Source organism: Silene latifolia, chromosome 7 (assembly GCF_048544455.1).
Source record: "Silene latifolia isolate original U9 population chromosome 7, ASM4854445v1, whole genome shotgun sequence".
Taxonomy (NCBI): Eukaryota; Viridiplantae; Streptophyta; class Magnoliopsida; order Caryophyllales; family Caryophyllaceae; genus Silene; species Silene latifolia.
In genome coordinates, this window is record NC_133532.1 from 77503151 (window position 1) to 77525618 (window position 22468).

Here is a 22468-nt window from a genome sequence, read left to right on the forward strand (position 1 = left end):
TTTTAGGCGTCAAAACTCTTTCGTTGCTCATAACGTATTTTTAGTGCAACATAATGGTAATATGGTATACATTTGCCAAAAAAAAATTGAATATTAAAAAGGTTTTTGTCGCCCATCCTAATTTGTTGGACTAAACCCTTTTGTTGCCAGGACATCATTTTTTCAGTGTCTAGAGAGATAATACTCCAGAATTTCATTTCTAGGCACGATCGTCATCCATATTTCTTTCAAACTCCTATAAAATAGATAATTTTCTTAAAATATATCATAAGGTTGGTAAGCATATGCTTCTTATTCATATACATTCGACTAAATGAAATATAATGTAGCAAAAGGTGAAGCCTAAGGAGATACAAAATTTACAATAAAACACTAAGCTTAAACATGTATATTTAACTAAATAAAGCCCAATTATCCAACTTCAATCTGCACCAGATGCGAAAGAATTGATAAAAATCCACAAAGCATTCATATGCACCATTATCCCCGCCTCCCGTACAAACAAATTATGCCATAATATAATCGACTGCATTACAACGCATATTTTCATAGTGTATATGTGCAATAGACCTTGAGAGGAGCTAAACATTTTAAAATCTTGAGACAAATACTCCTTCGTCTCAGTCATTTATTTGCCTTTGATTCAAATACCTCTCACAAAGAATAAAAAAGTCAAACAAATGATTGAGACAAAAGAGTACAATATGGGATAATAATGGGCATGCATATATGCATGAACCATGATATAGGTAATATCAAATAAAGCAAGGGCAATGTACAATGTGGGATTGGCAGGGTTGACATATTGGTCACCAAATGTGAACATATTCAGAGACCCAAGATGGGACTCAGGGGAAGACCACTTCTTTCAAGTAAATATGGATCATCTTGTATGAAGGGCTTACACTTAACTAATGATGCTGATCCCAATAAGCTTAAGGTTGCTGCTTGTTGTAAACACTACACTGCTTATGATGTTGATAATTGGAAAGGTCACAAAGGTGTCGATCATCATTTTAATGTCGTCGTAAGTTTCTAACTTCTTAATCATGTTTAGCTTGATATTATGGTAAAAATGTAAGCATGGTTACGCCTACGGTACATGTGACACAACAAGACTTGGATGATACATACCAACCTCCATTCAAGAGTTGTGTTGTAGATAGGAATGTTGCTAGTGTTATGTGCTCCTGCAGTAAGTCAATGACAAACCTACTTGTGCTGACCCTGACTTTCTTTCTGGAGTTATCCGAGGGGAATGGAAATTGAACGGGTACACCATACATGCCTCATTGCCTCATCTATCCAATACCTTAATAACTTCCAAATTGCCAATTAGAGCAGGTAAATGTTTTGAAAAGCAGCAGTAAGGACAATTAAGAGGTCAAGGGTTTGTTACTTACCAAAGAGTTTAATTGGCTTAAAACAGAGCAAGAAAACAAATTTAAATATCAATCACCCTCTCTTATTATTATACATAAAGGATGAAGCTAAAGTGAAAAAAGGGAGAAGGAACACATCATACCTCATTTCCCCAAACACTTTGTATGTCGTGTCCATGTAAACCTGCATAGTCTTCGAGTTATGAGCCAAACCCAATCGTCACACTATCTTTATATTCTGATTTTAGCCTATGTTTTGGTCATTATTGAAATAAAAAGATAAGACAATAACATCATCCACATGTGTAAATTTAGTTAAAACAATCGTCTAACACAAAGGTACCCTCTATGAAAAGGCAAAATATTTTCTAACACAAAGGTAGATACTAGTAGTCTTTACTAATATAAAATAAAAACATCATTAAACTATATCATACTCACACAAAGAACTACACTGACAATTACAAGCATTTCACCTAAAGAAAAGATTAAAACAAGAAACCGGAAAAAGAAAATGGACTCACACCATCTTATGATTCACATCATACAATCGTTTACTGAATATCATATCACCAAAAACTCAAGAGCTTCACCCACTAAGAATAACACTTAGTTTCCTGAATTTTACAGGTTACCTATCCACAGTATTAGTGTAAATATGTAAATATTTTATACACCGTATCATTAGCCTTGTAATTAGCCTTGTAACTAGGTTACGTATATGGGTTTCGGAACTAGGCTCGATACCATGTAAATTGTGTAATCTCCTGATTAGGGTGATTAGCAAAGCTTAGTATATATACTCGGTAATTACAATATCGTATCTCATACAATCCATATACATAACCTAGTTACAAGGCTAATTACAAGGCTGATGATACGGTGTATAAAATATTTACATATTTACACTAATACACAGAAGATAAAATTAAAAGACCCATACTTTCATCAGGTTATACTAATTGTTGAGAGTAATAAACTATTTACTCTGATAAACATTAATCTATAACAAAATCAAAACAAATACTCAATTAGAGAAACATCACGTATTACGGAATAATTACAGCATACTCCGTTTATAATTCGAAAACTTGAAACCCAATACAGGAAAAATCTAACCTACAAATCAATGAAATTATTTGGGCATAAAGTCTTGCATAAGATAAATTCACATTTAAGTTCCACAAACATGTTTCATTGGGGATAAATCAAAAGCATTAAAGGACAACTTATGCACAAAATTACAATTCAATAAAATTTTAAAAGGGAAAATTAATATAGTTAGATTGAACTCACCGGATGGACTAATAAGATAAGAGAAGTGAATGGAATCTGGGAGTGAATGAGATTGGTAAGAAACTCAGATTTAGGGTTCTTTCTATTGTTTATTTTTAATGAAATCTGGGAGTGAATGAAATCTTGTGTGTGTTTATTTTTAATTTTTAACTCTGTGTTTCAATTTTTCAAATGCATGAAAATTATTTGGAGGTAAATTTCTGCGCCTCTTTTTTTCGAGAAAGGACAACGAATATATTTGTTGCCCAATACTTATAAAATAGGCTACAAATGGAGAAAGTCGTCGCCCAACAAGCATCTGGGACGACAAAAACTCGAGTCGTTGCCCAAAGTATGGTTTTGAGCTACAAAAGTACGTTCGACGCCCCTAATGTCATCGGTGTGCGACGAATGGTTTTATCATTTGGAGAAATCTCCAATTCAACAAGTAACTCCTCATCTTCTTTGAGCATGGATGGCCCATCATATTTCGTACCACTTCTTAAGGAGATAGCATTAAGGGTAACATGTGGTTGCTCACCTTGAGGGGGTAGTTGACCCATTTTCCTCGAAGAGCTAAATGAGGCCAATTGAGCCATTTGTTGCTCCAACATCTTGATTGCGGCATTTTAAGCTTGCTCATTCTTTTGGATTTGAGCCAACAATTCCTTTTGCATTCGGACTATCAAGCCCTCAAGCTTACCTCCTTCTTGGTTATTTTGTTGGCCATTTTGTGGTGGGGGTTGATTTTGTTGGTAATTGTTTTGTGGGGGCCTTTGTTGATTTTGATAACCCGGTGGAGGGATATACTTTTGTTGTTGAGGGACATAGGCATTTTGTTGTGGTGGGGGTTGTGGCTGAGGATTAAGCACATTGTTGCTTCTATAAGACATATTCGGGTGAAATCTTGTATTTGGATTATATGTGTTTGAGAATGTACCCGGTGGATAAGCATTTTGTCTTAAAGCTTGAAAAGCATTTACCCCTTCAATGGGAGCTTGGCAATGAGCGATGTAGTGACCCGCACCTCCACAACCATCAAAAACGATGATTTGGCTTGTAGAAGACATGGCATTGAGTTGTTAAACGGAATTTCTAGCATCTCTTTCCGCCAATTATTGTTGGAGCAAGGCAATTTAAGCTAGCAAAACGGAGTTGTTGGAGGATTATTCTTTACTTTTGGGTGGCACAATTCGGGAATTGACATATTGTGCATCATGGACCGCCATAGATTCGATTGTGGCATGAGCAAGGTCTGTGTTAATTTGATCAAACCGCCCATTGTTGGCGGAATCAAGAATCCTTTGGGACTCGGCACAACATCCATTGTAGAATGTTATTTATAGAAACCAATCATCTAGCCCATGATGTGGGCATTGTCTTTGTAGCTCCTTGTACCTCTCCCAAGCTTCATATAAGCTCTCAAGAGCTTGTTGACGGAATCCGGTGATTTGGCTCCTCAAAGTTTGAGTTTTCTCCGGTGGAAAAAACTTTTGATAGAAAGCAAGAGTCAATGTCTCCCAATTAGTGATTCCCATGGCGGTGCAGTCAAGGCTATTGATCCAAAACTTGGCCTTGTCCTTCAAAGACAAAGGGAAAAGTATTTCCCTTATTTGAGCTTGAGTGACGCCCGTTTGTCGGATCATGGAGCAATAATCACAAAAATTTTGCACATGCAAATTGGGATCCTCCAAAGGACTTCCCCCAAATTGCTTCCTCTCCACAAGGCTAATGAAAACCGGTTTGATCTCGAAGTCCGGCGCGGTGATTTGAGTGGTTGTGATACCGGCCGGAAGCATGGCCGCGGTGGGCTTTGAGTGATCGGAAAGTTTCACCATCTTTTTGGTAGTAGATGGTGGTGGTGGTGGTGGAGATGATGAACTTGAAACCTCCTCCTCTTCAAGGGCTTCTAGATCGTCTAAGTAAGACTTTCTAGAACTTTCAACTTGTACGGGGGAAGAGGCCTCTTTCACTTCCTTCCAAAAACGTCGTCTTCTCCAAAAGGTTTTCTCGGCATCGGAATCCGGTGAAAGCAATTCTCCACGACAAGAGGACCTGGGCATAAGACAACAATTTCTAGAGAAATGATAAGTAACGGTCTCAAGGAACAAGTGTTCCTCAAGACAAAAGAAAACAAGATAAAAATCGACAATTCAAAACGCAATAAAGCCGTTTCCCCGGCAACAGCGTCAAAATTTGATAGGCTTATCGTGTACCTATGCAAAGATAATTACCCTAAACAACAAATTAATGTAGAAATAGGAGTCGAACACAAGGAAACGGGATTTACGTTGTGAAATGCTATGGGAAGATTCTTATCAAGGTCAATTTCGTTTTGTTTGTTTGTTGTTGGTTTGATGACTAATGAAAATTATGGTGTAAATTATATAATTGAAAAGAGTTTAAGGGGGTCGGGTCACACATGCAAAGGTAAGTATATAATTATGTTAAACTTGGTATTAAAAACATTGTCAATTGCTTAGGCTTAGAGACACCCACCTTACGGCATTAGTGTCAACCATAGACCGGATTCTAGAGAAACTCTCGTCCATGACTAGGTCGTCCTACTATACATGCTTAGTCTAATTCAATTTCGTGCCTCTCGACTTTAGAACGAATGAACAAACTTAATCAATTGAATAAGGCCTTAAACAAAGATTAAACATTATGGCACAAGCATGGGATAGAAGCAATATGAACAATATTATTATCAACCTATTTTAACATGCTATACACTTGATTTTGCATGGCTCCCCTAGCCCTTAGACTAGGAAATTTAGCTACTCATATTAGAATGTAAATTGCAAACTATGTTGTAAGAAATGCTACACATGGTTGTATGATTTATATAGACTAGGTGATATAACATGTAAAAGAAATAATGCTAATGTAATCTAAATAAAGTACTTTAATTATAAACTATGTGTAAACTAAAATAGAAATGTAAAATTGCAAACTAGAAATAAGAATACCTTAATAGAGAAGAACTTGTAAGGAAGAAGTAAATTATAACCAAATGCTTGAAATATATTAAGGACTAATTGTTTGAGAATACAAGCTTAACAATATTGTAAAACTAATATGAAAAACTATTGAGAGAAAATATAATGCTTAAGGCTTATTGTAAGTATATGAGACGTAGAATACGAGATAAAAAATGAGATGCCTAAGCCTTGAAATGCCTCTCCTATTTATAGGAGAGGGAGGTAAAACGTAAATCACCAAGAAGCATGCAACCCCGATTAGGGTTGGGGGCCCCGATCGGGGACGTAGGATTCCGGGTTGTTTGCCTTAATTCTCCTCTTAATTACTTGGAGAATCCTATGTTGGTGATTAATTGTGTGATTGATTACCCGGTTAAAGACCTAATCCCTTGGCATCCTAGGTAGCTTGGAATCCTATTCTTTCCTCTTTGACTTGGACTTTGAGTTGGGCTTGACTTTGCTTTTGACAATATTTGAATTAAATATATTGATCCACCAGTTTCTTCATGCAAAACCCATTCCAATACTCCATGCTTAGTCCAACACTTGGTCTTGTTTAGCTAAGTGGACTTTGTGTACAAAATGATAGGAAAAAGCCTCTAAATGCTTAGATTCCTACAAAAATGTAACAAACACAACAATACACCTAGACCACAAGATTAGCTCAAAAATATACTAATTAAAGTATGATAAACAATAGAAACGAGCTAAAATGAAGGGTACAAGTATATATAAAATGGACATATCAATGGCCACACTGCGGCCAAATGTATGAGTACAATTGAACAGGTCCAAGCTTTTCAGTCTTTTAAGCAAGGTACTCCATATTCTAACTTCTTCCCTGAAACAAGTCAGAACATATTCAATAAAGCCCCGCAGCAGAATGCCTATGTTAGTCCCAAGAATCGTTTTAATCAATCACAAGGGAATTTTGTTAAACAAAATCAAGGAGGTTTTCAGCAAATGCAGCCTTTTCAACAAGCTCCTAGTAATGATATGACAGAGATGAAGGCCTTGTTGCTAATTCAACAAAAGCAGACGACTCAAATTCCCGAACTTATAGCTCATAACAAGATGTTGGACACTCAAGTTGTTCAATTGGCGGTTCAAAATCCCTCAAAACAACCTGGCAACCTTCCTCCTCAAGGTAAACAAGCACATGAACAAGTTAATGCTATTTCATTGAGGAGCGGTACTACTTATCAGAGTCCGGAGATGCCCATTGATGAAGATGAGGTCCCCTACATGCATCCTAAGGAGTTGGGTAACTTGGAGTTGAGTGAGGACGAGAAAGAAATAAGTAAAGATAAAACACGGGATAAGAAAAAGTGAGTAAAACAGTGTGTACTCGATCGAGCCTGTCTGGACTCGATCGAGTATCCACCCCAGAAGCTGATATTTAACGTTTTTCAGCTACGGCTTTTGGTGAAAATAGGGTACTCGATCGAGTGACCCTTGTACTCGATCGAGTGACCCTTATACTCGATCGAGTAACCCCCGTAACTGACCACGGTGCTTCCAAAACTACTACCAAAGCAAAAGAAGCCGAGCCCATTGCCATTTCACTACCGAAGAATGAAGAGGATAAGGGGTTTGGATAAGATGAAATCCCGAAATATCATTTCTCGGGTACTGCACAGTGTCACTCGACCGAGTGACCGATTCACTCGACAGAGTGCCTCCCACTCGGTCGAGTATACTCCTTACTCAAACGAGTGCCGATCACTTGGTCCGCTAGGGATTCTACTCGGTCCACTGAAAGTCTACTAGGTCTAGTTTAGGTATTACTTGGTCTAGTGGAAGGGTCATCATTTATTTCCGAGTATGCGTGGGTCCCCTCACGTGTCCCTAGGTCCTTTGTGGGTCCCAAATTATCCGGGTAATACAACCCGTGGCTTTGAATTTGTTTTATTGGTACACATTGGTCATTACTTTGTTATAAATATGGATAGCTTGGGATTTGTATGTGCATTAACATTAGCTCTGAGTTATTTATTCGCCATTTGTACGATTGCCCTATGTATTGTGTGATGCTTTGCTTATGGACAAGCAAATAATTGATTTAGGGGAGTTTGATGAGTCATATTTATATACATTTATATGCCTCCTCTTAGTTACTTTTGGTACGGTTTTCGTGCCAAATTACATTGTTTATATGCCATTTAAATTAGAATGTTGTTACTTCCGCTATTTGGTGTGTGTTTAATACAGGAATAATGCATTTATGGAGTAAAGGAATGAAATGTAGCACCGCGGAGATGACATGAAGGAATACACGAAGCACGACACGAAAATCTAGAAGAATAAAGGAAGAGAATTGAAGAAGATTAGACGAAGAAAGGTGCTGAAACGAGAAATACTCGATCAAGTACACAAGGACTCGATCGAGTGGGTGTGTACTCGATCGAGTTCCCTATGACTCGATCGATTATACCCCGATATGATGACTTCCGCGAAATTTCCTAAAGTCGGTTTATATTTACTATAAATACCTAATTAGTGCCCTATTATAATTTACGTCTATTTTACCCTAAAAACTCCTAGAATACTTTAGATTCAATTTATTTACGTATTGTTTTCGGATCTATACTCCATAATTACGATACTAATCTTTCTATATTTATTGATTAATTCAAATTTCTTATTATTACAATTGTTTTATTATTGTTCATCTTACCATGTTCTTAAATATGCTTCGTTCTATCGTTATAGTTGTTGTTAATATTAGTATGAGTAGCTAATTTCATAATCTAAGGTGAATGGGGATCTAGGTTGTTAGAAGGAGGTAATTAATGAATTGTTAGTTAAATTGATTCTTTGTTGTTGTTCAGTTGATTGTTTTGAATGTAGTTGATTAGTTTCTGCAGGATTAATTAACCAGTGTTGCAAATTAGGATTTTCACCGACCGGGTTAAGAGTAATAAAGGCTACAATAACTAAATAGAATTAACTTAATGATAGCGACCACATGTTAAGTTAGATCTAAGGGACATATTAGAATCGACCGATCATATATGACCTTAAACAACATAAATTGCTCTATCAATTAGTTAGAAGACACCTCCGGATAACTACCTAGTAAACTTGATCCCTAGACTTTTTAATACTATTGAATTCATCTTTTATTTACATCGCAATTAGTTTTAGCAAACCAATCAAATCCTTCCAGAAAACGGTTACTTTAAGACAGACTTAAATATCAACAAACTAGAATAATTAACTCGCCCCCCTGTGGATTCGACCCTTCTTAGTTAATAGTAATTTAAGTTTATTTTGATATAGGTAATACGACTTTAGCCTTATCAGAAATAATTAGTGGGGTAATGTTTTAAGAGATAATTATCAAGGAATATAGTCCAGGAAGTAATATGTTCCTTATTTGCAAGTTTGGAATGTTAAGAGAATTATTATTGGGGTAATCTATTTTCAGGTTTGGTAAAAGTGTAATTAGTGCATTAGGTATAAAATGAATTCATATTTGCGCAATATAAAGAGTAATGCGTTACTCCAATAATAGTTACATATGAGGGAGGGTGGGTAATACATTACCCTGTATATATAAGAGTAATGAGTTCCCTAGATGAATAATCACTCTTATACCAAACTCACTAAAATGACCCAAAATTATTACTCCATTATTTTTGATTTTTTTTCCACCATTTTCCCCTCAATCAAAGCAAATCCTAAAAACTAAAATTTTCTAAAAGATAAGCTCTAAAAGAGCGTGCAGTACAACGAGATATGCCCTAGTTAAGACTAGACCTGACAAAATTGTCTCGACCCAAATGACCCGACCCGATAAGGCTGACTCGAGATCCGAAAATGACCCGAAATGTATGACACGAAAGTGACCCGATAGACCCAACTCGAGTGATGCAAAATTACCTGATTGACCCGAAATGACTTAATTAAGACAAAATCATGACCCAAAATGACCTAAAGCAACCCGACCAAAAATGACCCGACTAAAAAATAACCGATAAATTGTTGACCCGAAAATGACCTGATTTGAAGTGACCCAATCTAAACCGGACTAGACCCGACCCAAATAACCCATTTGCAATGTCTAGTTAAGACCTAGGTAGCACGAACACTTCTCCTAATCAGCCGTCCCGTGTCCGACACCGTGTCGGACACCGACACTCCTCGGACACACGTTGAAACGTGTCGGGCACCTATAAAGCCGTGTCTAACTTTCTACATTTATTCGGGTACGTGTCCAACGCATGTCCATGATATTTGGGACGTGTCCGACGCGTGTCCATGACATTTGGACATCATTTGGAGTGAATGATGTTCTTTAAACGAGAAATGAGCTGTCAGATGAGATTGATTAGAAGATGCGTTTGAATGGTAATGAAAATAAGTTATTATAATAAAGGATAAGTTTTAACTTCACCAATTTAAATTAATATCAAAGACTATTATAAAAATAAAATCAAATGTTTATAATTTTATTAAATTTAAATAACGTGTCCCGTGTCCTAAATTTCATGGGATGTGTTACGTGTCCTTGTCGTGTCCGTGTCTGGTTTAGTGCTACCTAGGTTATAAGGCTCTGTTTGGCAAAACTACCTAAAAAGGAATTTAAAACCGAAAATGTATTGAAAATTGAAAAATTAATCGAAACCCGAAAAGGAATCGATAAGGTAGCTGAAAATTAGGAGCTGATAAGGTAACTGATTATATAAAAATGTGTTTGGCAAACTAGATGAAAATGTAGCTGATTTTGGTAAAATGACCTAAAAGGATATGAAAATTATTTAATATTATAGAATAACGGGGTACAAAATGGAAAATAAGTAATTTCGTGATCGATTTCTCAAATCTTTCAGGAGGAAGATTTCATTTTTGTACCTTATTTGACCAAATAAGCTACTTACCAAACACTTGCAAAAAAATCAGGTAGCTGAAATTTTGGTCAAATAAGTTACTTTGGTCAAATAAGCTACTTGAAGTGTCGTGCCAAATGGAGCCTAAGAGTTAAGACTAACCGAAGATTAGGAAAAAAAAAAAGAAAAAGTAGAGGGAGTAAATAAGCGTGAGAAGATGTTAGGAAGAGTGGGTTGGTGAATTGGACCAATCGGCGTTGACGCTTGAGTTGTAGTCGGTATCCCCACTACCTAACAAAGGCGTTCATCTAATCTCATGCTGAATTCATCAAAGACAACTCCAAATGGCACCAAAACCGGCAGCAGCTGCTGGTAACGATAATTCAAGCAACTCAAGGAAGAAATGTTACACTGCAATGCCCATTTTCATAGCCTTAGTCGTAATTGCAGAGATCGCTTTCTTAGGTCGTCTAGACATGGCTAAAAACGCTGCCTTGGTTAATTCCTGGGCCGATTCCCTCTTAAACCGTCATTCTTCTCCCGACTCAGCCGCCTTCGTTGTGCCACAACACAATACTTGTGAGACCTGGCTTCTTAAGCAAGATGCCTTGCCTTACTCTAGAAACTTTGATAAAGATCCCGTCCTCGTTGCTGGCGCTGAGCAGGTCCCCCCCTCTTTCTTCTGCTTTGCACTGCTTTTGCTTTTTTTTTTGGAATTTTGATGTAGTTCTATTTTGGAAGGTTGCTGAGATCATGAGGTTTATGCACCTTATATACTGATTGTGTTTAATGAGGTCAAGGTACGCTGTAATATGATCTTATTTGAGAATTTGTGGTTGTACATTTGAGCCGTTGTATCAGTAATTCAGTATACAGGCTTATAGGATTAATGGTTATCTCAAATCTATCCAATTTACAGCATAGGCGCTTGGGGATGACTTGATGTCAAAGTGGGTGAATATCCTGCTCATTGTCTCAACTGGGAGATGATGAGGGAACGGGGTTTTTAATTGAAAGAACCAAGAACATTTGTAGAACGTTGTGGACCCTTGTGGTATTAGAGTAAGTGGTCAGCAGCATGTTAGCCTTGCTTGTCATAAATATAAGTCTTTATGTCTTACCCCGATGAAATAAGTATTCGACTCATTCTATTTGTTGCTTCAGAATGGTTAAGTATTGTAGGGAGAACCCGATGAAATTAGCAGCTTCTTTGCTATTTAATGCTTGATAAAGATCGTTAACTAGTTATAGTGGTTTATTGTCCAGTCAAATTTTGCCTTTTCTTTGGATGTACGAAATATTTAGATTGGAAATTTCATTTCTGGCTTATTTAAATGTGAGAACCTCTCACTTTCATAATTGGGCAGTGCATTATGGATTCTTAATCTTATCGCTTTTCATGCATTGCAAAGTAGAAGCCAATAACACATATTTTGATACATTCTGAACCTTTATCAATCGTTTTTTTTTCTAATTGTAATTACGAAGGATTGGAACTCTTGCTCAGTGGGATGCAAGTTTGGATATGAGCCTGGCAAGAAGGCCGATGCTGCATTCGGCTGGCCTCAAGAGCATGGAACAGCTTCTATATTGCGATCTATGGAATCAGCTCAATACTATGCAGAAAATAATATTGCCAATGCACGACGGTGGGTAAGCAACACATATATCATAAGATAGTATTGCTTGAATCTTGCCCTATTTTGTGCTATCACAAAGTTTAATATATTTGAACTAATTCCTTTCTCATTGGATTATGCGAAAAATAAATAAATCTGCCAAATTTCTTCTTTTGAGAAGAATTGTTCAGAAAATGACTCTGAAGAGTTTTTGTCCTTCAGTTGTAGGAGTTCAACAAGTCACCCTTTGTTTGAACTCTTAAGATATATGTTTAGCTACCATCAGTTGTATGCTTTTCTCTGTTGGGTTTGAAATTTTACCATTTACCTGTCAAGGAACCATCTTACATGACAGACCTCTAGTTTGGTTCTATAATCTAGTGCTGGATGCTTAATTAAATGGGGGAAAATCAACAAAAATATATTGATACGACGACTGAAGTTGATGTTAGGTCTCGTGGACAATGAAGTAAAACAAGTAGTAAAGATTAAACATGAGTGTTTATACTGTCTTATATTTAGAAAATGTAGGACTGTTGGAGCAATAAAAGTTATGAGAAGTATAAAGAGGAACCATAGAAGATTATAAAAGGTGCTAAAACAAAGGTGAATTGGTAATTATATGCAAGATTGGTTGTGAAGGAGGTAAAAAAAAAGATGTATCTCCTCAAGATTTTATTACTCATGTTTTCCCTTTTTCCCTCAGTTATTAGTTTTTTTTGTTTTTTTCCTGATCCATTATCTGCAGTCCATTATCTACACTCCTAACTTTTGGCAGGAAAGTTAACTGACCAAGGATTGGGGATGTGGAAGAATTAGGAAATCCAACCTAACAATCTCCTCAAGATTTTAAACTTGAGGGACGTAACTATATAAGGGTCAAACCCCCAGGCCCCAACAATGGAGGCTCTACTACGTACAAATAACCATTACTCTTTGTTGTTGTATTTTGAATTTGGTCCATCACATAAACAATTTTCTGTTTATTTTTATCGTTTGTGTTGTGTTGATCTTGACAAAGGGCCAACCCTCTGTTTGCGCTCCTGTGTCACTGTGAATCAGCATGACCATGGGTTTAACACTTTAACCTGGTTAGCAGAATGCAATTTTGAATATAAAGTGATTGCTGCCTACATGACCATATTGTAGAGGTGTTTGTGCATTCTTAGTTCATGCCTTATCACTGTTTATTCTATCTTGAGATAGCTGCTTCTTGCTCTCCCTCTTATGTTTGTGTTGGCCGTGTCAGGAGGGGCTATGATATCATTATGACAACTAGTCTATCTTCTGATGTTCCAGTCGGATATTTCTCTTGGTCAGAGTATGATATCATGGCGCCAGTGCAGCAGAAAACGGAGAAAGCTTTGGCCGCAGCCTTCATCTCTAATTGCGGTGCTCGCAATTTCCGTCTTCAAGCACTTGAAGGGCTTGAGAAGAGCGGGATAACGATAGACTCTTATGGTGGTTGTCACCGGAACCGTGATGGAAGAGGTTATTCAGTTGGATCGTAATTAGTTATTTTTGAACTTCTTTTGACATCTTATTTCTGGCTGCATCGCAGTTCTTTTTCTCTGTGTTACTCAGACACGCCGACACGTGTCGGTGTCTGACACGTGTCGGCGTGTCGGACACGGCTATTTGGGGTGAATTTTCCTGTTTTGTGGTCTAAATTGAAGTGTCGAAGTGTCGTGTTGTGTCGGACACCGACACGTGTCTGACACGCGACACGACAGTTAAGTGAAGTGTCGGAGTAACATAGCTTTTTCTTGTTTCTGCATAATTTTTGATATATTGGACCTATGACTAATGTTGTAATTCCACTCCAAAGTCCATAACGTGCGTCCATTGTTTTTGGAGTATCACTTTTCATGTATTGTGTTATTGCTGTCTCCGATCGTTTCCTGAAAACCCCATTTATACTGGCCTCTCATCGGAAGCATTGTAGATATTAAATCCTCTCTACTTTTGTCATTATCATTCTTTTTTCCTTTTTTATTACTGCTTGATGCTCAAATGAGCGTGTTTTTGATTTTCTATTATATTTCAGTTGACAAGGTAGAAGCTCTGAAGCACTATAGATTCAGCTTGGCCTTTGAGAATTCAAATGAGGAGGACTATGTGACTGAGAAATTCTTCCAGTCGCTTGTTGCTGGTATGAAACCTCAGCTTTCAATTCTAACTACTGTTTCTTAGTTGACGTCAACATACTTTTGTAGCCGTACTGCTGTAGGCCTGTAGTAATAACCGCTAATCCGGTTCTGGGTTTTATAACTACTCCTTTGAGGCCTTTCCATTCAATTATATACATTTACTTTTTGCAGAAGTTTTAAGGAAAAATACTATTATATTCAATTTTACACCTTTACTTTACCCACAACCTCTTGCCACCACTATCCCATCCCCCAATCACCCTCATCCACCACCACACCTCCACCCTGACACACACTAGAAACGCGGCTGACCGACAATCCTACCGGGCCTTTCCCCGTTGGCCGCCCCCTCAAACTCCTTTAAAAATCAAATAACACCGCCCTCAAACCCCTTCAAAAGTCCTACGCCGTCTTGCCACACAAGCTTATTGGCACCTTCGTCAGCATCCTCTTGCCCTGGCCTTTGTCGACCTACCCTCTCCTAGCGACCATTAACCATATGACACTACCATTAGAGTACACTAACCACATGATACTACCACCGCACCTAGACCATCGACACCCTGATCAATATTCTCTCTGCCACTCGAAACAATCTTACGACAGGAAATGGTCGATGTTGGAGATCTTCGGTGGTGTCATAGGGTAATCGAAAGCTGTGGTTGGTGGCCTTGGGCGTTAGTGGGTTCAAATCTGGCACCTACGAGAAAAAGTGGTGTGTTTGATGTGCCTTGGTGAAGGTTGTAGTCGTCGTGCCTGTGGTTCGGGGTGATGGTGGTGGGTTTGGTGGTGACTGATGGCGTAGGACAGCAGAGGCGTGGGCTGTGTTGGCTTTATGGGAGGTGGTACTTGGTAGTTCTTATAATTGTAACATTCAGAGTGAAGATTTACCACGTAAAGAAATGTATGGATTTGAGTGGAACAGCCCAAAAAGTAACATTATAAAATTTTAGGGGGTGTTTGATTTGTTAAAGGGAATGGAATGGAATCAAGAAAGGGTTTCAAGGGGAAAGGAATGGGTTAACCCTCCATTCCCTTACGTGTTTGGTTCTGAGTTTCTAAGAGTGAATACAAATTGACTCAAACCCAAGAACCACCCCAAACCATCCTCATCAACCTGGAACCAAAACTACCACCGGCGGTCACCTTAGTCCCCTCGCTGGCGCTCACCCTCCATAGAGCTCGCTGCCGACCCCAACCAAGCTATGTACCTGAGGAAATCCCCTCACCCACCCCGTAACAGCAACCACCCTTGACTCTTGAGAACCCTTTCTAAAGCCACGGAATCCTCTCCACCCTTAAAACACCAGGATCTAGTTTCTTAGGGGAGGAGAGAGGGAATTTCGTGGCTTGAGGAGGGGTCTCCAAGGGTGGTTGTCGCGGGGGGTATTCATTTCTGGCAAGTCGTTCATCTTGGTAAATAGCTGATAATGTCTTGAATACTAAAATGACATAATCAAACACTTGGTAAATATTTACTTTTAGTGGAATTGAAAAACCTCATAACAATTTTGGGATTGAGACTTTAATGTTATTGTTTCGAATTAAGATGATAAAATTATGGTCACTCTTCCCTATCAAAATGTAAAAGCTAGAAAGATTAATTTTATCCTCTAAAAGCTTTAATAATAAATGATTTCTAATTTATTTATGTTATGGGTATTGTTATTAGAACTTGTAGAATTTGTTTTTTGGTAAAGTAGGATCCTCCGAAATGCAAGTACTTACAAAAGTAGAAAGCTATCTTTGAATGAGTAGTGAATAAATTGGTCCAAATGTTTCAAAAGTTTTTAAGTATAGAATGTTTCACAGCATAAATTTAGATCTTGGAATTTTAGGTACTGTAGAGCTGTATACCCGATACAGACGCCCCCGTATAATGTGTTGTATTGGTGTCATACAACCGTAGTTGGTGGAGCCACTATGGTTTCTCACTTTCTCTTGACATGTGCATGTAGTAAAAAGTTCTGCACAAATAAGTTGCATCAAATGTGTTAGGAATTTCTTGCTAATTCAAAGTAATTGAATCCTTGTGGACATGTATAAGCTATTTACCACCTTATGGCATGGATATCATACGTGCATGATATTAAAAGTGCGTTATTGTTAACTGTCATGATTGCTGTAACAGTCGCAAAAATCGATACGTGGCAGATGCAAGTAACGAGTTGCAGCCAGGCTGTTGTAGTTTCAAAAATGCTTACCAAGTGCGTTAAATCTTCACTTATTCTAAAGATTTAAAATTTAAAAAAATTTCATTTACCATGTTTGGAGCCTACCTTCACTCTCTGATGACCTTTTTCCATATGTTTTCCCAATAATAACCGGGCAGTGTAGATTAAGTCAAGATAATGATGTAAAAGAAATGATGATATTTTGAAAAAAATATTTAGTGGGAAAAAACGTAATGACAATCTTAAATTCCATCACGTAAGGGGAACATTTTAATACCTTTCAGACTTGAGTTATAGGAAACAGTTTCATGTAACTATAGTTTCTATTGGAAGGTATTATTGGCCCATATTCTCATGTGTGCCTTTATTACTGACTTTAATACACCCTAGCTGTTTGTGTCTAATATATCGTCTGCCTAGGTTGTGAGAAGGATTTGGAAACTATGTTCTTGCTGAAAATTGATGATGTGACAAAGTAAAGTGCCTCTTGTCAATAACTTTGCATTGCTACAATAAAATAGGCATAAAAAGTTCTGGTTACTTACATAAAGAGTTTCACTCAGGGACTAAGAAGACTTAATAAGAATGCGGAAGATTCACTTTGTGATAGGTTATAGGAGATGAGACTGCAAGTATTACAATCGCCTATGCGCTGCAAGGCCTCAATGCATCTATTTGGTAAAAAGTTTAGGAATATTTCGAGGACATGGTTTATGGAGTTCCGAGTGATGAAAAAATTGATCAGTCATGGTGATCTCTATGAATAGCTTTCTATTATCTATCTCACAAGATATATTACCTTTAGCATTGATTTTCACACTTCATTTTACCTTGAATTGTAGTGATTACTTTTTTACTTTTCTTTTTCAATAAAAGGGTGTTTGATTAAGAAAAAAATTTGCTAATCTTTGGAGTTTTGTACCAGTAGGTGGATGTCATGGAGGGAACTCTATCTCCTTTTGAAAACTAGGACTTTGGAAGCCTAATCGCGTTAAGAAAAACCTCCTTCCTTTCTAAGGCTCGAAATTCATCCTTTGTCTCCACACCCAACTTCTCTCCCACACTTCCCTTGCGTCCTCCCTCCCTCTCTCTTCCTCTCCCTTTCTCCTTATCGTATAGTTTCTAAAAAAGGATGTTTTTTCTACGGGTGGATCAAAACTTATTTTCATTTCTAAAACTGGTGAAGTACTTGGGTTCGGAACCATTCGGCATCAAAACTCACTTTGTGATCCTTTTGAAGAAAACAAATAGGATCTGAAAAGGGCACGCACAAGCATGGCTTAAATTCTCGGTTGATGTCTTGTATCGCCAAGGTATATTGGTATTGGAAGCCGCCGATACGAGATATCCCCTGATATCCCCCGAGGTGTATCGGGCAAATTAAATATAGGAATGAATCGGCAAGCCGACAGAGATTTTTAAAGTGTATCGGCCAATTCGGCCCAATATGAACCCCATGATGGCTGAGTTATAACTTGCACCGGCAAAACTTTATAATGAAAACAACAACATCAGAGCTTTAGTCCCAAAATTTTGTAATGAAAAACACTAAAAATTTGTATAGTATTGGTCCAATTAATTATTCTAAATAGATTTAATCTTAACTTGATATGGAATAGAGAGTAGATGATAGAATATCTACAAAATCTTTTAATATAAATAACACCGCGATAACCATTCCCCGGACCGCGACGGCCGAGTTGAGGACGATTTTGCGACACTGTTACCACGAGGGATACAGCGACTTTAAACCATGCACACATTTTTTGATAACATAGTCGCAGTTCATCGTTTATGAAGTGTCTTGATAAAGTTGACTGTTACTGCAGGGACTGTCCCTGTAGTTGTTGGTGCTCCTAACATTGAAGACTTTGCACCTTCCCCCGGCTCAGTGCTGCACATAAAAGAGATAGACGATATTGCTGTAGTTGCCAAGAAGATGAACTTTCTTGCTGAAAATCCAGATGCATATAACCAGTCATTAAGGTACAATTTAGGCTTTTGGTGTCTTGCTTATTAGCTTCTCGTTTGCTCCACAGAAAAAGGATCTCAGTTGTAATTTCTTATTCTCTAAATTGAAGTACTTTTTTGTCCAAAAATGAACTGGTATTCTAGATGGAAGTACGAGGGGCCATCTGACTCGTTCAAGGCCCTTGTTGACATGGCTGCAGTTCACTCGTCCTGCCGCCTTTGCATTCTTCTAGCTACTAGAATCCGGGAAAACGAGGAAAAAAGTGTAGAATCTGAGAAACGTCCTTGCAAGTGTTCCCAAGGCTCAGAAACTATTTATCATGTATATGTGAGAGAGAGAGGGACATTTGAGATGGAGTCCATTTTTTTGAGGTAATTCTTCAGTTTTTCTTCTTTTTCAATTATCATCAATATTGAATTTTGTGTGAAAATTGTAAATGGATCTTGTATCAATTTTTATTAAAAAGTGATTGTCACGACATGTACTTGTGTAATTGCTGCCATTTACTGTTTCAGTTTTGCTGATTTTGTTTGCCATTTTTGCCTCATAGGTCTAGCAATTTGACACTAGAGGCCTTGAAGTCTGCAGTGCTGAAGAAGTTTGATTACTTGAGACATGTGCCCATTTGGAAACCCGAAAGGCCTGAAAGTATACGAGGAAACAACCTTCGAGTTTACAAAATATATCCGCTTGGCTTGACCCAAAGGCAAGCTTTGTATAGCTTCACATTCCCAGGTCCAAGGGAATTTAGGAGTCATATAGAAGCAAATCCGTGTTCCAAGTTTGAGGTCATATTTGTTTAATTTCTCCCTTTTCTGTTACCACTTTTATGGGCGGTTGTATATTCGTATAGCTTTGAGGATATAAATTGTTTTTCGAGCCGTCATAGCCTACGTAGTACCAAACCAGACACGAACACGAATACGAAACGAACACGTGACACGACATTGCATGAAATTTAGGACACATGACATGTTATTTAAATTACTAAAAAAAATATTTTATAGTTATAAACATACGATTTTAAAAGTATTTGATATTAAATTTATACAAGTAAAGTTCAAACTTGATATTGACCATAACTCATTCTCATTTTTCACCCAAACTCATCTTATAATCAACCTCTTTCGACATCTCATTCTTTGTCTAAATAACATTATTCTCCCTAACTCAACTCATTTCCTCACCAAGCTCTACACCATAAAACAATCCACACCATTCACCTTAAATTCAACTTAATTTCGTTTGAACGTTTGTCCAAAATGTGCCCAAATACCATGGACACTTGTCCAAAATATGCACAAATACCATGGACACGTGTCCAAATAAATGAAAGTTGGACGCGGCTTTATAGGTATTCGACACGTTTTGGCGGGGAACGTTAGTTAAGTGAAGTGCCCGTGCTACCTAGGCCCTGACTTCATGCGACCAGGTAGGAAAGTAGCTACTAGTTTCAAACCCATGAAGGTTCACATGGTTGCTAATTTATACTCGTAGCGGAGAAACAATTTTGTCGGTCATCAATTGTTCTCAAAATATTTTTTTTTTCTGATTAATCCAAATGAGCTATTTTTAAAATTGAGTGTCATGGCTTCATGCCACTATAGATAAGAGACTAGTCAATAATCCTAAACCACATGAAGATTCAGAGGGTTGCTAATTTATACTCGTCGGAGAGTGATAATTTTGCCGGTTATAAACCGTTTTCAAAATCAAAATTTGGTTTTTCTATAGGATATTTTTTGTGTTTTTGCGTTTCCTACATGGTACCCCTATCTTAAGCTTCAGTTGTAGCTCTACTAACAGATTTTTAGCTACCTCACAAGATTTCTCCACTTCAGCAAAAAGATCGTTATTAAGTTGTTTAAGAGGCTTCTTAAGGATCTCCAGTTTACAAACCAACCTATACTTGAAAAAATCATGTTTCCTAGTATGCCAATACTGATTCACAACAGGAAGAAACTCATGGGGTTTACTTCACATGTTGAAGTATTTGAAATTAGTCTTTCTCCTTCTTTGACTACATTGATTTTGAATAAGATAAGAGGTTTGATAAAAGAAACTCTTAAGCCTTGTTTGGATAGGAAAAAACGGAGGGAAAGGTAGGAGAGGAGGAAGGAGGGAAGGGAAAGGGAGGGGAGGGAGAATGGAGGAGGTAATTTTCCCTCGAGATCTTGCCTATGTTGGTGGGGAAATAATTTGCCTTGTATGAGGGAAATAGAGGGATCTATTTTCCCTCCCATCCAAATCCCTCTAGTCCTCTACCTTCACTTTAGTAACCAAACAATGGATTTTTCATCCTTCCAATTCTCTCCCCTCCCTTTCTTTCCAAATCCCTCAATCCAAACACACCCTTAAGGTGACGGTAGCATAGTAATTAGGGAAGTCAACAAGCCAATAATTATTAACCAGGTATTGTCAATCCTAGAGTAAACCCTAGTCTGAGCATTTTGCTTATTATTCCAGGTAAACAAAACTTTTTTAGCTTTTATATCCTGAAACCACGGAAGCTAACACACTCATGAAAATCTTTAATCTTTAATTTCATTATAGTGAAGACAGTATCAATTCTCTCATTGTAGTTCAACACACAATTGAATCACTACAAACAGCACAAGGCATATTACACCATCTGCTGCTCCTCGAAGCATCCCACAAACTTTGCCTCTCAATTTTATTGAAAGCATATACCGTTGTGAGGAAGAAAATTTTCTTGGTACTACAGATATTAACAATCATATGGATGAATTGCCTCACAATCAAGCACAAAAATCTGAAATAAGTTAGACTTCCAAACAACTCATACTCTACCATTTGGATGTCTGTTACTATTAGTAACCACAAATTAATTATTACACAAATTATTATAGGTAGAAGTACTAGTACCAGATCCCACCTTTTTTTCCAACAACCCATTTATTTAGGTTAAGAAGTCATTTTATTTCATTTAATTTAGTAAGTATATTTATTCTCCTTATATTCCAAAAATCCAAATTATTCATTATCAGATATCACTAGGTTAGTTGACTCCTCTGCCACCCTTAGGGTATGTTTGGATTGATGGATTTGGAGGGAAAGGAAAGGGAGGGAAAGTAGGGGACTTAAACTCCCTTGTTTGGATAGGAAATAAGGGTAGATAGAAATGGAGGGGGAGAGATTGGGAGGGATCCATTTTCCCTCCTCCAAGACAAATCAAAATCTCTCCACAATAGACAAGATTTGGAAGGAAATTGTATCCAAATACCCACATCCCATTTCCCCTCCCCTTCCCTCCTTTTCTCTTCCCCCCTTCTCCCTCCCCTCCCTTTCCCTCCACTTTTGCTATCCAAACACACCCTTAGGGTCCGTTTGGATTGAAGGAATTGGAGAGAAGGGGAGGGGAGGGAAAGGGAGGGATTTAATTTCCTTTCTTTGGATAAAAAATATGGGAGAAAGGAAATGGAAGGGGAGAGAAATGAGAGGACTTATTTTCCCCCCTATAGAACAAATTATAATCTTTTCAAGGGTGGCAAGATTTGGAAAGAAAACATTATTTGGACTCTAATTATACCACCACCATCCTTCAATCCTCCATCCATTCTTCATCTCCCTCCTTCCTCCCCTTCCATTTCCCTTCATAATTTTTGTTATCCAAACACCCACATTCCATTTGCCCTCCCCTTCTCTCCCCTCCCTTCACCTCCCCTCACTCCCCCTCCCCTCCCTTTCCCTCCTAAAATTGTATCCAAACGGACCCTTAGGGTGTGTTTGGATAGCAAAAGTGGAGGGAAAAGAAGGGGAGGGGGAAGGAGGGAAGGGAAAGGGAGAGAAGGGAAGGGGAGGGAAAATGGAGTGTGGGTGTTTGGATACAATTTTCCTCCAAATCTTGCCTATTGTGGAGAGATTTTGATTAGCCTTGGAAGAGGGAAATTGAATCCCTCCAAATCTCCTCCCCCTTCATTTCCCTCCACCCTCATTTGCTATCCAAACAAAGGATTTTAAATCCCTTACTCTCCCTCCCTTTCTTTTCTTTCCAAATCCCTCTATCCAAATACATCCTTAGTGAGTGAGGCATGTATCTATGCCTTTTTTTTTTTATTA

General features: G+C 37.8%; 1 protein-coding gene and 1 non-coding gene across 3 annotated transcripts; both read left to right on the forward strand.

Annotated features, from left to right (window-relative positions):
• The first annotated feature begins 4016 nt into the window (after window positions 1-4016).
• LOC141593718 (small nucleolar RNA R71) lies at window positions 4017-4123 on the forward strand. Its single transcript, XR_012521787.1, has one exon. It is a non-coding gene; the product is annotated as a small nucleolar RNA R71 (small nucleolar RNA).
• A 6525-nt stretch (window positions 4124-10648) lies between these two features.
• Window positions 10649-19274, forward strand: LOC141592307 (glycoprotein 3-alpha-L-fucosyltransferase A-like). Of its 2 annotated transcripts, none has more exons than XM_074412917.1 (7): window positions 10649-11138; window positions 11962-12122; window positions 13342-13583; window positions 14140-14244; window positions 18246-18402; window positions 18532-18759; window positions 18939-19274. In XM_074412917.1, the coding sequence occupies exons 1-7, from the start codon at window positions 10818-10820 to the stop codon at window positions 19189-19191; spliced, it is 1467 nt and encodes a 488-aa protein (XP_074269018.1). In that variant the 5' UTR covers window positions 10649-10817; the 3' UTR covers window positions 19192-19274. The 2 variants fall into 2 exon arrangements, with proteins under 2 accessions (XP_074269018.1, XP_074269019.1); XM_074412918.1 differs by having other exon boundaries at window positions 10951-11138; window positions 11962-12126.
• The last annotated feature ends 3194 nt before the right edge of the window (window positions 19275-22468 follow it).

What these genes read in the sequence shown, in the direction of transcription:
- LOC141592307 (XM_074412917.1), top strand. Translation starts at nt 10,818, where the DNA reads ATGGCACCAAAACCGGCAGCAGCTGCTGGTAACGATAATTCAAGCAAC. An exon ending in AATATTGCCAATGCACGACG is followed by an intron (nt 12,123 to 13,341) that starts GTGGGTAAGCAA and finishes TGGCCGTGTCAG; the next exon opens with GAGGGGCTATGATATCATTA. An exon ending in GCATATAACCAGTCATTAAG is followed by an intron (nt 18,403 to 18,531) that starts GTACAATTTAGG and finishes CTGGTATTCTAG; the next exon opens with ATGGAAGTACGAGGGGCCAT.